This window comes from Lolium rigidum, chromosome 4 (genome assembly GCF_022539505.1).
Source record: "Lolium rigidum isolate FL_2022 chromosome 4, APGP_CSIRO_Lrig_0.1, whole genome shotgun sequence".
Lineage (NCBI taxonomy): Eukaryota > Viridiplantae > Streptophyta > Magnoliopsida > Poales > Poaceae > Lolium > Lolium rigidum.
Window position 1 is genome coordinate 29,004,673 of NC_061511.1, and position 14,629 is coordinate 29,019,301.

General features: G+C 45.5%; 3 protein-coding genes across 4 annotated transcripts in view; 2 read left to right on the forward strand and 1 right to left on the reverse strand.

The window, feature by feature from the left end:
• The first annotated feature begins 2,263 nt into the window (after positions 1–2,263).
• Positions 2,264–3,149, forward strand: LOC124705884 (50S ribosomal protein L10, chloroplastic-like). Its single transcript, XM_047237574.1, has one exon. The coding sequence runs from the start codon at positions 2,264–2,266 to the stop codon at positions 2,843–2,845; it is 582 nt and encodes a 193-aa protein (XP_047093530.1). The 3' UTR covers positions 2,846–3,149.
• A 3,700-nt stretch (positions 3,150–6,849) lies between these two features.
• Positions 6,850–14,629, reverse strand: part of LOC124707948 (F-box protein At5g07610-like) — a 39,146-nt gene continuing 31,366 nt past the window's right edge. The window contains exons 2-3 of one of the 2 annotated variants that reach the window (XM_047239631.1): positions 12,160–12,210; positions 6,850–8,300 (exon numbers count right to left, since the gene is read on the reverse strand). In XM_047239631.1, coding sequence (XP_047095587.1) covers positions 7,096–8,277 — 1,182 coding nt within the window. In that variant the 5' untranslated portion in view covers positions 8,278–8,300; positions 12,160–12,210 and the 3' untranslated portion in view covers positions 6,850–7,095. Of the gene's footprint in view, positions 8,301–9,076; positions 9,115–12,159; positions 12,211–14,629 lie in introns of those variants that run through there. The other variant, XM_047239633.1, reaches the window with a different exon arrangement.
• Positions 8,920–9,623, forward strand: LOC124707663 (50S ribosomal protein L10, chloroplastic-like). The gene is made up of 2 exons (XM_047239325.1): positions 8,920–8,959; positions 9,079–9,623. Exons 1-2 carry the CDS (start codon positions 8,920–8,922, stop codon positions 9,621–9,623), a joined length of 585 nt encoding a protein of 194 aa, XP_047095281.1.

Genomic DNA, 14,629 nt, shown 5'->3' on the forward strand with positions numbered 1-14,629 from the left:
TTTGCATGCACAGTAAGATCTGCCAGTTTCAGCAATCCAAAGCCCGATCTAGGAAGGATCTACCGCAATCCGATAGTAGAGTAACAGATCTAAGCTAATCGAGACCGTCAGAAGCAAGAATTGGACAAGAACATCAAGAAATGGGGACGAACACCTTGCAAACGTCAATCTGACCGCTATCCTGCCGGAAACCCTACCAGATCTAATGTGCATGTCGTCGGAAATGCCCAAGAATGGCATGTTCCGCCAGAACGAGTACGAAGGTGAGAAGGAGAGGTCGTTACCGCCATTGTTCCGGCCGAGGACGAGCTCGAGGTCGCGGGCGAAGTCTAGATGCCGATGAAGACTGCGGATCAGATTGCGCCCGATGTCGCGGTGCTACTCGTCGATGTCTCCTCCTCCGGTAGTGGTGCTCCTCCATGCATTGTTGCGGCGGACTGGTCGGCGGGAGGGGAACCACCGGGTGATGTGACGGTTTGGGGGAGGTGAGAGTGTGGTCGCGACTGAGAGGAAGGAGAGGGGAGCGGTGAGGCTAATTATGGCGCGTGTTCCCGAAGGGACGCGACGTTTCCGCCTCCCTTCTCCACGCGTGCATGCTTCTGGCTGCAACGGGCCTGGCCTGGAAAAACTGCCATTCCGAGCGTTCCTCCAGGGCCTGTCCCGGGGGTGCCTTAAAACCCGGTTCATGCAAGAACGCAGTGGGCTGCAGGCATCCAAACGGGCCCGATGCGAGCCAAGGGGGATGCAGACAACCAAACACGCCCCTTGTGTTAATGAATTTTTATTGGATGATGGAGCAGGGTGGAATGAAGAAAAGCTTCGCCAGTATCTTATGGAGGCGGATGTGCATGATATTCTTCGTATCCCCGTCAGCAGAGCCGGATCTAGCAATTTCCTAGCCTGGAACAATAGAAAATCTGGACTGTTTACAGTCAAGTCTGCATATCATCTTGCAGTGCAGCGGAAAAGGTTGGCTCAGGGAGTTGCTGAATCACTGACGTCATGTGAAGAGCACAAAGGTAGACTTGCTCTTTGGGACGCGCAAGTTCCCAATAAAATCAAGTTCATATGTGGAGACTAGTGGAAAATGGTCTAGCGGTCGGCACTGAACTTTCTCGAAGGAAGATCAAAGACGGCATAGTCTCTCTAGTGTGCAGCAGAACTGAAGACTTGGTGCACCGCTTTTGGACCTGAAGGAACTTGCTGGTTTTGGTGTACTTGCTCCTCCGAATTATCTAACATGCCATGCAGAGTTGAAGGGCTGGCTTCTCGATTGGATTGGGAAGGCTGATGTTGATCAGGTAACCTGGATGTTTACGATGATGTATAAACTGTGGTTAGCTCAAAATCGTGCACGAGACTCCAAACTGATCGATGAACCCAAGCCAATTGCGACAAAAACTGTTTTTGCTGTTGAAGAATGGCGTAGCATACAGAAACATGCTAGTGTCCCAGCTCCAAAACCGGTGGAGCCGTCGGCGAAGGACTGGATAAAGGTAAATGTCGATGGGGCTTTTAGAACTGCGGACGGTAACGAAGGGGCGGGGTGGTCATCAGAGACCATCATGCGTTTTCCAGCGTGCAGCAAGCCATTTTCCCCCATGTTGCTGATGCGGAAGGGGCTGAGCTTCTAGCTTGCCGAAGGGGTCTCAGGTTAGCGCACGAGGCACGGGTTCAGAGATTGGTGTTGGAGATGGACAATGTCGGAGTTGCAGCAAAGCTTCAGAAGGTTGATCAGGATAGGTCCTTCTATGGGTCGTTGGTCGAGGAAATAAAGAACCTGCTAAGGGGCTTTGATGTTTCTACGGTGCGTGCGGTGCGGCGATCAGTAAATGAAGTTGCACATGTTTTACTAGCAAAGTTAGGCTGCGAGAATAAGATCTGTAATTCGTGGTTTGGAGTAGCTCCTGCCGCTGCTGTTGAGAACCATCTTGTTGTAGACTCTGTTTCTATCTAATATATCGCAGCTCTAATTCTTTAAAAAAAAATTGAAAACTGTATCATGCTAAATTTGTATCGTATTTTTTTAAACAGGCTGTCTTTTCTGGAGGGGGTCAAACGGGCCATAAATATGCCCGAGGGCTATTTGCTTGTCTTCAGCCCATATAGCAGAGCAGTACAAAGGTAAGGAAAAAAATCAATCTGGGCTTCTATTGGGCCATCAAAACTGGAGTTAACATTGCAGTACAAGCCTCTCGACTCCAACGTCACACACAGCCCGCATCACCCCAGCAGACCCTCGCCGCCGCCGCCGCCGCCGCCGATGACCTCCATCCGCAGCGCGGGGGGCGCGCTGCCGCCGATCCGGCTGGCGGTGGAGCGCGCGCGTCAGGAGGTGCTCCGGCGCGAGCTGGACGGGTGCCAGCTCCTGGCGGGCATCTGGTGCCACGGCTTCACGGTGGCGCAGCTGCGGAGCATCCGCGCGTCGCTGCCGCCCACGGCGCGGCTGGTGGTGGCGAAGAACTCCGACCTCGCGGCGGCGGTGGAGGGCACGCGCTGGGCGTCGCTCCGCCCCGTGGCCCGCGGCATGAACGCCTGGCTCTTCGTGCGCTCCGACGAGATCCCGCCCGCGCTCAGGCCCTACCGCGACTTCCAGAAGGACTGGAAGCTCCAGCTCAACGACTTCACCGGCGCCGTCTTCGAGGGCCGCCTCTACGGCCCCGACGACTTCGCCAAGCTCGAGGCCATGCCCACCAGGGTCCAGTCCTACCAGTACCTCCTCGGCTGCCTCCAGATGCCCGCCGTCTCCCTCCTCGCCGCCCTCCGCGCGCGCCAGGAGGCCATGGCGAACCCGCCTGCCGACGACGCCGCGCCCGCCGCCGAGGAGCCGCCCTCTGACAAGTGATCCAAGGTTTCTTCTATGTTACAACACTTGCAGCTTATAAAAGCAGCTCCCTTCTTTCTTTCTTTTTGCAGATTTTGAATTCGGTGTAGTAGACAACACCTAGAAATTCAGCATAAAGGATCCGATGTATCATCTGTTCATGATCTGGCATTGGAATGTGAAGAAATGTCATGCTCAATTGCTGATGATGACGATTCAGACTTTAGTTTGTACCAGCATTGTATTGCTAAATTGTTCATCTTCTTCACTTGTGTGATTATGAACTAGAGCGATTTTGCGAGGACCTGTTGTGGTGTGTACTGATCCGTCGACATCACAGTTTCCTTTGTGGTTCAGTTACAATTTCAGTCAGAAATAAGCTCTTTTTCTCTGATCTATCATGACCAACTGACTGATTTTGGCTGATGAACTCATGCACATTTGGTTATAGGTGCAAATGGGCCGAGGAGCCGCCCGAGAAGTGATCCAAGGTTTCTCTGTTACAACACTTGCAGCTTATAAGAGCAGCTCCCTTCTTTCTTTCTTTTTTCCAGATTTTGAATTCAGTGTAGTAACACCTAGAAATTCATCATAAAGGATGCATTGCTCCGATGTATCATCTGTTCATGATCTGACATTGGAATGTCATGCTCAATTGCCAATGATGACGATTCAGACTTTAGTTTGTACCAGCATTCTATTGCTAAACTGTTCATCATCTTCACTTGTGTGATTATTATGAACTAGAGCGATTTTGCGAGGACCTGTTGTGGTGTGTACTGATCCGTCGACATCACAGTTTCCTTTGTGGTTCAGTTACAATTTCAGTCAGAAATAAGCTCTTTTTCTCTGATCTATCATGACCAACTGACTGATTTTGGCTGATGAACTCATGCACATTTGGTTATAGGTGCAAATGGGCCGAGGAGCCCCCGAGAAGTGATCCAAGGTTTCTCTGTTACAACACTTGCAGCTTATAAGAGCAGCTCCCTTCTTTCTTTCTTTTTTCCAGATTTTGAATTCAGTGTAGTAACACCTAGAAATTCATCATAAAGGATGCATTGCTCCGATGTATCATCTGTTCATGATCTGACATTGGAATGTCATGCTCAATTGCCAATGATGACGATTCAGACTTTAGTTTCTACCAGCATTGTATTGCTAAACAGTCCATCTTCTTCAATTGTGTGATTATGAACTAGAGCGATTCTGCGAGGACGTGTTGTGGTGTGTACTGATCCGTTGACATCACAGTTTTCTTTGTGGTTCAGTTACAATTTCAGTCAGAAATAAGCTCTTTGTTTCGTAGGTGTATGCGGCAGTTTGTTCCTCTGATCTATCATGACCAAGTGACTGGTTTTGGCTGATGAACTCATGCACTCTGAAGGCATTTGGTTTCAGGTGCAAATGGGCGACCCAAATTCTTGAAACTCTTCCAGACCCGGATTCAGTGTCATCTGCAGTTCTTTGCTCCATCACTGTCACTAGCGCTGGTCGACGCGCTTCTCATTTTGCTTGATTTTTGTACTTGTATTGGATCGTTCATAAACTGGAGACAGATTAGGTAGGATTGTTGTTGATGCTGTGGTCATTCATTGTGTGTCGGAGCTATAGGCGTTTAAAAGAATCTCAAATAAAATCCAGATACTTGAAAGGTGACTTAAGAACAGCAGTGTTCTGCAGCGCTGCTTATGAGTACTGGGCATAACATTTTCCTCTTGGAATTCTCCCTCTTTTGGTTTCTCTGGTGTACATTGTACTCTGCCCCTACTCACTTATCTGAATTAGCAATGCTGTTCTTTTCTAAATAAAAAAAAGATGTTGTCTTTGACAAATCAGTCATCACATTCTCTTATGTCTTGATGTTCTTATTGCTGGTTGGTTTGGTCGTCGAATATGGTAAACATCATTGTTTATCTGCAACTTGTAACAGCTATCACATCGCTTCAGTTGGGTAAATAGATGATGGTTTGGGTGCGTCTTGAAGTTTCTTTTTCCCCCTTGATAATCTTAAACCCAGGCGAGCATAGGCACAGGATATCATAAGTTCATAAGCTTCATGGACCAAAGATGGCACAGGTCTCCACCCCCCTTCCAACATTGTTCCTCTCAAGTTCAGAATTGCCTGACTTTAGTACAAATTTAGCCCTAAATCTTGACCGCATAAAAAGCTTATGATATACTAGTCGGGAACTGATTTTCGCATCTGATATCTGGTGACCGCTTGATTTTCAGTTTCAAAAGATTGGCGCCTGGATTACCACATCATTTTTTCCCTTTTTTGTGCCACTACTTACTACACCAGATTGGCCTAAATGGTACTGAATGATGAAAGAAAGCTCATCGATGTCAAGAACCCACGACAAGGATTCAAGTATTCAACCATACGGGCTAAAGCCAGGAACTGATGGAATCTTGGTTTTGGTACAGCACTAGCTAAAGCAACAACTTGGGAAACTGAATTTCAGAGAGGTATGAACTAATGGAATCTTGGCTAGCGATCGTGCCTAACACCCTCACCATACCCTGTTCGAAAGTCTCGCATTGCCTGCTAGAGGTTTTCTTTACCTCTGTGTAGGTCCAGCCGTCCAGGTGTAAAGAATAAGAAGAAACCACAAAAACAAAGCCGAGGAGTAATGCTAATTCAAGTACACTATGTTTACAACTTCATGTGATACAAAATCACAATCATAAGAAAATACAATCATAAGAAACTGGAGACAGATTATCTAGGACTGTTGTTGATGCTGTGTTCATTCATTGCGGGTCGGAGCTATAGGCGTTTACAAGAATCTCAAATGATATCCAGATACTTGAAAGGCGACTTAAGAACAGCAGTGCGTTCTGCAGCTCTGGTTATGAGTATCCGTGCATACCATTTGCCTCTTAGAATTCTCCCTCTTTTGGTTTCTCTGGTGTACATTGTACTCTGCCCCTACTCACTTATCTAAATTAGCAATGTTGTTCTTTTCTAAATAAAAAAAAAGATGTTGTCTTTGACAAATCAGTCATCACATTCTCTTATGTCTTGATGTTCTTATTGCTGGTTGGTTTGGTCGTCGAATATGGTAAACATCATTATTTATCTGCAACTTGTAACAGCTATCATATCGCTTCAGTTGGGTAAATAGATGATGGTTTGGGTGGGTCTTGAAGTTTCTTTTTCCCCCTTGATAATCTTAAACCCAGGCTATCATAAGTTCATAAGCTTCATGGACCAAAGATGGCACAGGTCTCCACTCCTCTTCCAACATTGTTCCTCTCAAGTTCAGAAATGCCCGAGTTGTACAAATTTAGCCCTAAATCTTGACCGCATAAAAAGCTTATGATATACTAGTCGGGAACTGATTTTGGCATCCAATATCTGGTGACCGCTTGATTTTCAGTTTCAAAAGATTGGCGCCTGGATTACCACATCATTTTTTCCCTTTTTTGTGCCACTACTTACTACACCAGATTGGCCTAAATGGTACTGAATGATGAAAGAAAGCTCATCGATGTCAAGAACCCACGACAAGGATTCAAGTATTCAACCATACGGGCTAAAGCCAGGAACTGATGGAATCTTGGTTTTGGTACAGCACTAGCTAAAGCAACAACTTGGAAAACTGAATTTCAGAGAGGTATGAACTAATGGAATCTTGGCTAGCGATCGTGCCTAACACCCTCACCATACCCTGTTCGAAAGTCTCGCATTGCCTGCTAAAGGTTTTCTTTACCTCTGTGTAGGTCCAGCCGTCCAGGTGTAAAGAATAAGAAGAAACCACAAAAACAAAGCCGAGGAGTAATGCTAATTCAAGTACACTATGTTTACAACTTCATGTGATACAAAATCACAATCATAAGAAAATACAATTTCATGTCACATAAACCCCTTTATCGAAAAATGTCACATAAACCCATATTACCCAGTGTTAAATTATAGTATGTCCTATAATTTAAACATAGGGAGTGACAAAAATATATTTATCTCAGATCCACAATCAGTAAACAGGTACTTACGAAAAGCCACCAGACAACAAACGGAGGTTAAGAAGGACATGTAATCTTGTAATAGGCGTAAAACATGGGAGTACTAGCACACTGGGAACATTGTATGTTAGGACAGGAACACGGGATCACAACATAAAGGCGGTTCTTGGGCTGGTCACATAGATAACACCAACTAACATAATACACAAGGTTACATCTAACATAATACTATATACAAGGTGGTTCAGAATCTAAAACAGATGAACGGTCCTAGAGGCATACAGAAAAGAAGATGGCATTCACTGCACCGAAGATTCTTGATCTGGAAGCTTTGAGTAGCACGGTACATAGGCATAGTATTGACACCGCTCAAAGCCATCCCGTATCTGCTTGAGTATACCGGTGCTGATGTTGTAAGAAAGAAGCTTATCCGTCCTCTGGTCGGAGAGGAAAACAAGGTCTTTATCCAAGTCGAGAGCAACAATATAATAATCACAGTTCCAAAACCAGAGACGGTTGCCACCATCGCCACCATCATCATAGTGAACAAAGTCATCCCTTCCAAATGCATCAGTCATACTAATATGGCACTTCAAAATCCAAGCCCGTAAACCATGAGCATATTCATCCAGAGTCCAAACTACAATCGAGTGACCATCCACATCTGGCAATGCATAGTGCAAGTTCCCTGAAGATTTGCCCAAGCAACCATGGGTGAAAGTACCCACATAAAAAGAGTCAGATGGCATATCAATAATCCAATGATAGGGCAGTGTGCCATCACTCATTTCCTCCAAGCCTTCAAACACCACAACTTCTTGTCCAGTAGTCTCCGCATACAACATCCCATGAAGAAACAAGTGAGGCCTATGGGAAACAACTACATCAGAATCCCATTTATCATCCACAAGCCATGAGGAGCTTCCAGACCAGAATATCTCAAGTTTGCTGGTACCAAGTATCAAACCCTGGTGATGCATCAGATGAAAATTGAAGATGTAGAACTGCGGTGACCATGATGGATCAAACGCCAAAACAGTTACATAACGAGGGTCATCTGTCTCAGGATGAGTATCAGGAATCATCCTCCATTGTCGAGTTGCTGGGTTGCACACAACGAAGCGGCAAATGTCTGGAGTAGTATAGCTGCTCCTATACTTACAAAGGACTAAACCATTGCAGCAGTTGATGATTTCTAGATGCTCATAGTGAGGTGCGTCAGCAAGAATGTCATTGATTTCTTCATCATCTTGGGACAGGCTAACAAGTGGGATAGCAGACTTATTGTGACCTTGGTACAAAAGGCCAGTGGTTACTTTTGTGGGCAGCTTCTTCTGGTAGTGTGGATCAGAGGACAAGGAAGACCATGCCTTATATGCACATTTGCATCGGCAATAGTCCTTGTATGTCAGGCGAGAAAGGATATTGACAACTAGATCATCTGTTAGCTTAGCAGCAGTAACTTCCTTGCAACGGCCCATGTCTTTATGTTAGCTAGCTGTCACTGAAAGAAAAATCTAACATTTGTCAGAATAAATAATAATTTTGAATGCTTACAAAAGACAAACACAATAGTTGTTGATGGATGGAATTCGTTTCATTTGAAGCAATGCATCATGTACACAAATTTATTTATGTTTGATAGTAATAAATCAACTTATTACCCCCCACACAGAGACAAACATCACTTTCTATCATTCATATTCCTTGGATTTGCATATCTCTTTTGACATTTGCTGGTTTTTTAGGGGCGGCTGACTAACTTTTACCAACACATGTCAGGGGAACAAAGCATTTCTGATTTTTTTTAAGAGAATGAATCCATCTGCAGTTTCATTATACAGTAGTAAATTATTGGGATACAATACTCATAAGGTACTGAATTATTTTCATTAAGAGGTGAAGGTCTAGAGGATATTGACAAACATGCAAATTATCTTTTGGAGTGCAGCTCAAATTTCGTGCTCTCATAAATCCATCTTGAGCCTTAGTCACCCTCCAGAACGAGAATGATAAATAGGACTACTACCATATAGTGAATTAATAACGCATACCAAATTAAGCTCGGACAAAAGGCAGACTCGCCACAGATCAGACCTACAAGCGGGGACGCGGCTAGAGAAATGGAGTCAACGTCTCATGGAGGAATCGGCGTCAGGAAAGGTAAGAGTGGGGGAGGAAGTAAGCTCAGATCTGGAAAATGAAATGGCAAGGGCAGTTGAAGAACACGACGGAGAACAATTCGGGCTGAGGGGAGTAGGAAGAGGACCATGGACTCACAGTGCAGCTTGCTTCCGGTGGCCGGCGAAGCACCAGGGCCCGCCAGGAGGTGCTCCGGCGCGAGCTGGACGGGTGCCAGCTGCTGGCGGGCATCTGGTGCCACGGCTTCACGGTGGCGCAGCTCCGGAGCATCCGCGCGTCGCTGCCGCCCACGGCGCGGCTGGTGGTGGCCAAGAACTCCGACCTCGCGGCGGCGGTGGAGGGCACGCGGTGGGCGTCGCTCCGCCCCGTCGCCCGCGGCATGAACGCCTGGCTCTTCGTGCGCTCCGACGAGATCCCGCCCGCGCTCCGCCCCTACCGCGACTTCCAGAAGGACTGCAAGCTCCAGCTCAACGACTTTACCGGCGCCGTCTACGAGGGCCGCCTCTACGGCCCCGACGACTTCACCAAGCTCGAGGCCATGCCCACCAGGGTCCAGTCCTACCAGTACCTCCTCGGCTGCCTCCAGATGCCCGCCGTCTCCCTCATCGCCGCCCTCCGCGCGCGCCAGGAGGCCATGGCCAACCCGCCTGCCGACGACGCCACCTCGGAGCCGCCCGAGAAGTGATCAAAGGTTTACAACACTTGCAGCTTATAAGAGCACCTCCCTTCTTTCCTTTTTTCTTGCAGATTTTGAATTCAGTGTAGTAGACAACACCTAGAAATTCATCATAAAGTATCCCATGTATCATCATCTGTTCATGATCTGACATTGGAATGTGAAGGAATGTCATGCTCAATTGCTGATCATGACGATTCAGACTTTTGTTTGTACCAGCATTCTATTGCTAAACAGTCCATCTTCTTCACTTGTGTGATTATGAACTAGAGCGATTCTGTGAGGGCCTGTTGAGCTGTGTACTGATGTGTCGACATCATCGCAGGTTTCTTTGTGGTCCAGTTACAATTTCAGTCAGAAATAAGCTCTTTGTTTTGGTAGATGTATGCGGCAGTTTGTTGCTCTGATCTATCATGACCAACTGACTGATTTTGGCTGATGAACTCATGCACACTGAAGGCATTTGGTTTCAGGTGCAAATGGGCGACCCAAATTCTTGAAATTCTTCCAGAATCCGGATTCAGTGTCATCTGCAGTTCTTGCTCCATCACTGTCACTAGCGCTGGTCGACGCGCTACTCATTTTGCTTGATTTTTGTACTAGTATTGGATCGTTCATATAATGGAGACAGGTTAGCTAGGACTGTTGTTCATGCTGTGTTCATTCATTCTGTGTCGAAACTATAGGCGTTTACAAGAATTCTCCCTCTTTTGGTTTCTCTTGTGTACATTGTACTCTGCCCCTACTCACTTATCTAAATTAGCAATGATGTTTTTTTCTAAAAAAAAAGGTGTTGTCTTTGACAACTCAGTCATCACCATTCTCTTATTTCTTGATGTTCTTATTGCTGGTTGGTTCAGTCATCGAATATTGTAAACATCATTAATTATCCGCAACTTGTAACAGCTATCACATCGCTTCAGTTGCTGAATAGATGATGGTTTGGGTGCGTCTTGAAGTCCCCCTCCTAGGCACAGGATATCATACGTTCAGAACCTTCCTGGACCGGTCTCCGCTCCTCTTACAACATTGTAGAGTACCTCTCAAGTTAGCAGCGAATTATCTAGCAGCCGCGAGATCAAAGGGGGGAGGTAGAATTCAAAGGAATGGATGGGAAACCCCCACCCCCAAAATAAACTGAACGTGGATGCAGGCTATGACGAGAATGACTGGAGCTACTGGAGCTATCCTTAGAGACTCTAAGGGTTTCTTCATTGCAACAAGTATTCAACCATGGATTCAAGTATTCAACCATAAATGGTACTGAATGATGAAAGACAGCTCATCGATCTGAATAACCCGCGACATGCATTCAAGTATTCAACCATACGGACTCAGCCAAGAACTGATGGAATCTTGGTTTTGGTACAGCAGCTAAAGCAACAACTTGGGAAATTAAATTTCAGAGAGCTATGAACTAATGGAATCTTGGCTCAGCTATCATGCCTAACACCCTCACCATACCCTGGTTCGACGCTCTCGCATTGCCTGCTAGAGGTTTTCTTTACCTTTGTGTAGGTCTAGCCGTCAAGGTGTAAAGAAACATAGCCGATGAGTAATGATAATTCAAGTACACTCTTATGTTTACAACTTCCTGTGATAAAAAATCACAATCGTAAGAAAATATGTCTGAAAACTAACCTAGTGTCATCAATTTCATGTCACTTAGACCCACATTAACAAAGCAATTGTTCTTAACAACATAAACTACACCTTATAATTTAAAGGTAGGGAGTGACAATATATGTTCTATCTTATTGTCTTATATGCACAATCAGTAAACAAGTACTTACGAAAAGCCAGCAGACAACGAAAAGAGGGTAAGACATGTAATTTTGTAATAAGCTTATAACATGGAGTACTAACAAACTGGCAACATTGTATGTTAGGACAGGATCACAGGATCACAACAAAATATAAAGGCAAGGTTCTTGGACTGGTCACACAGATAACACAAACTAACATAATACACAAGGTTACATCGACTAACATAATACTATATACAAGGTGGTTCAGAATCTAAAACAGAGGAACAGTCCTACAGGCATATAGAAAGGAAAATGGCATTCACTACACTGAAGATTCTTGGTCTGGAAGCTTTGAGTAGCACGGTACATAGACATAGTATTGACACCGCTCAAAGCCATCCCGTATCTGCTTGAGTATACCGGTGCTGATGTTGTAAGAAAGAAGCTTCTCCGTCGTCCGGTCGTTGAGGAAAACAAGGTCTTTCTCCAAGTCGAGAGCAACAATACAATAATCACAGTTCCAAAACCAGAGACTGTTGCCACCATCGCCACCATTATCAATGAATCCATCTGCAGTTTCATTATACAGTAGTAAATTATTGGGATACAATACTCATAAGGTACTGAATTATTTTCATTAAGAGGTGAAGGTCTAGAGGATATTGACAAACATGCAAATTATCTTTTGGAGTGCAGCTCAAATTTCGTGCTCTCATAAATCCATCTTGAGCCTTAGTCACCCTCCAGAACGAGAATGATAAATAGGACTACTACCATAGTGAATTAATAAAGCATACCCATGAAAATTAAGCACGGACAAAAGGCAGGGCACTCGCCACAGATCAGACCTACAAGCGGGGACGCGGCGAGAGAAATGGAGTCAAACGTCTCATGGAGGAAGCGGCGTCTGATTGGCAGGAAAGGTAAGAGTGGGGGAGGAAGTAAGCTCAGATCTAGAAAATGAAATGGCAAGGGCAGTTGAAGAACACGAGGGAGAACAATACGGGCTGAGGGGAGTAGGAAGAGGACCAGGGACTCACAGTGCAGATTGCTTCCTGTCGCCGGCGAAGGTGATGTTTCAAAGCCTGCCCGCCGGCGAAGCACCAGGGGTCGGAGAGAGAGAAATAGACTGATGTGTGTGAGCGACCGTTTCCTCTTGCCTACTACTCCCTCCCCCCGTCTCAGATTAACACGCGCGGCGCACGTAGTTTAAGAAATTGCTTTAACCATTATTTTAGACAATAAAATATGAAATATATGTCACAAAAATTATATAAGCTTTTTTGCATACGAATCTAACGATATATATTTTGTAGACATAAAAGTTATATTTCGTTGACCAAATCAATGGTCAAAGTTTGTCTTGAACTACGTGCGTGCCTGTTAAACCGAAACGGAGGTAGTAGAAAAATCTGTTCATCCTCAAATTTTACTTTTCATTTAATTTTTTATTTGATCGGAAATTAGAAAAATTATCCATGCGTTGCTATGGCTTATGGGCTATTATTTATCTAATATTTTTGTCAACTTTATTTACATTGACGCAGCTACCGTCACTAAGATAATATTAATAACAAACCATCTCTTCTTCATCCTGTAGCATCATGGACCACCTCAAAATTCCTTTTTACCGTTAACGGTTGAATTCGCGATAAAGAGCTTTTGAATAAATAAAAACTTAAGTGCAACCCAATATTTTTTCCAATAATCGATCTGGTGTGTACTGGCTTGCTGGCATGCCTCAATAAGAACACAAATTTGGAGGAGGCTCGTCGGATGTGACATGGTTAATTTAAATTTAGCGTGGTTGATTCGGGAAAGGAGGTGAAGAGAGGTGTGTGACAGTGTGAGGGAGAGAGATGTCCACCTCTTCCAGGCTCCAGCAAATCGATGTGTTTGCCACTAGAGTTGCACCAGAAGATTAATCCGTCCATCTCACAGGAGCAAAGGATCAGCTCCACTCGGATCGGGACATGCATCTCTGGCTAAACATAGGTGAATCCGACCTCGCGGTCGCGCATGTTTAGCTCCACCTCAGTCCAGATCAGGAGTGTCTCTGGTGGCCACGGGCACCGGGGCACGCGGTAGGACGACGGGAGGCAGAGGCGCCGCCACCACGGTCGTTGGGCATGCGAGGCGGAGGTGTGGATGGACCGATGGAGGCATCAAGCTCGAGCATTGGCCTAGAGGAATGCATGCGTTTTTGCTTGCAGGTGATACAAAATCACAATCATAAGAAAATACTCCAGTATTATCAATTTGTCACATAAACCCAAATTACCCAGTGTTAAATTATAGTACGTCCTATAATTTAAACATAGGGAGTGACAAAAAAATATTTATCTCAGATCCACAATCAGTAAACAGGTACTTACGAAAAGCCACCAGACAACAAACGGAGGTTAAGAAGGACATGTAATCTTGTAATAGGCGTAAAACATGGGAGTACTAGCACACTGGGAACATTGTATGCTAGGACAGGAACACGGGATCACAACATAAAGGCAGTTCTTGGACTGGTCACATAGATAACACCAACTAACATAATACACAAGGTTACATCTAACATAATACTATATACAAGGTGGTTCAGAATCTAAAACAGATGAACGGTCCTAGAGGCATACAGAAAAGAAGATGGCATTCACTGCACCGACAACGAAGCGACGCAGCTATCGTTGGCCAAAATGTCTCAAGAACCGAAAATCTTGATGGCCGACATGGAGAAGATGGAGCCGTTGGCGCGCCCCTGCCGGTGCCTATTTGGGACGCGCCGGTGGAGATGCTCTTATCCCCGTTCACCACCGCAGATTCCTACTTCCTGTCTCGTTTCACCGCCGATGTTCCCAACCCTCATATCCCATCTCCTCCTATCCCGGTATGAGGAGGGCTTTGGCTCTTCCTCGCGGTTGCCGCTCGCGACGCCAAGGTCAACGTCTCATGGAGGAATCGAAATTTGAATTTGGTGCTTAAAAAAACTGCTAGATTATATTAGCTAGGTGCGCCGTCGCCAAGCGTCCAAAGTCTTAAGTCGCGAATATTCACGCGAGCGCACGCGCTATTACATGTATTCTTCTAGCACTTCCTCTGGCATACAACTCAACTAGTAGTTGCAAGGGACTTCCCCTTATAAAGTGGCTGAAATCCTTCTCAATTGGCGAGGTGGGACTAAAGGTTTAGCCAACCAGTCCGGCCACCTTCTCTTAGACTTATTTTTTTACCAATCTGGCCCAGCCAAACACAAGGCCCACATAGTCCAACACTTAT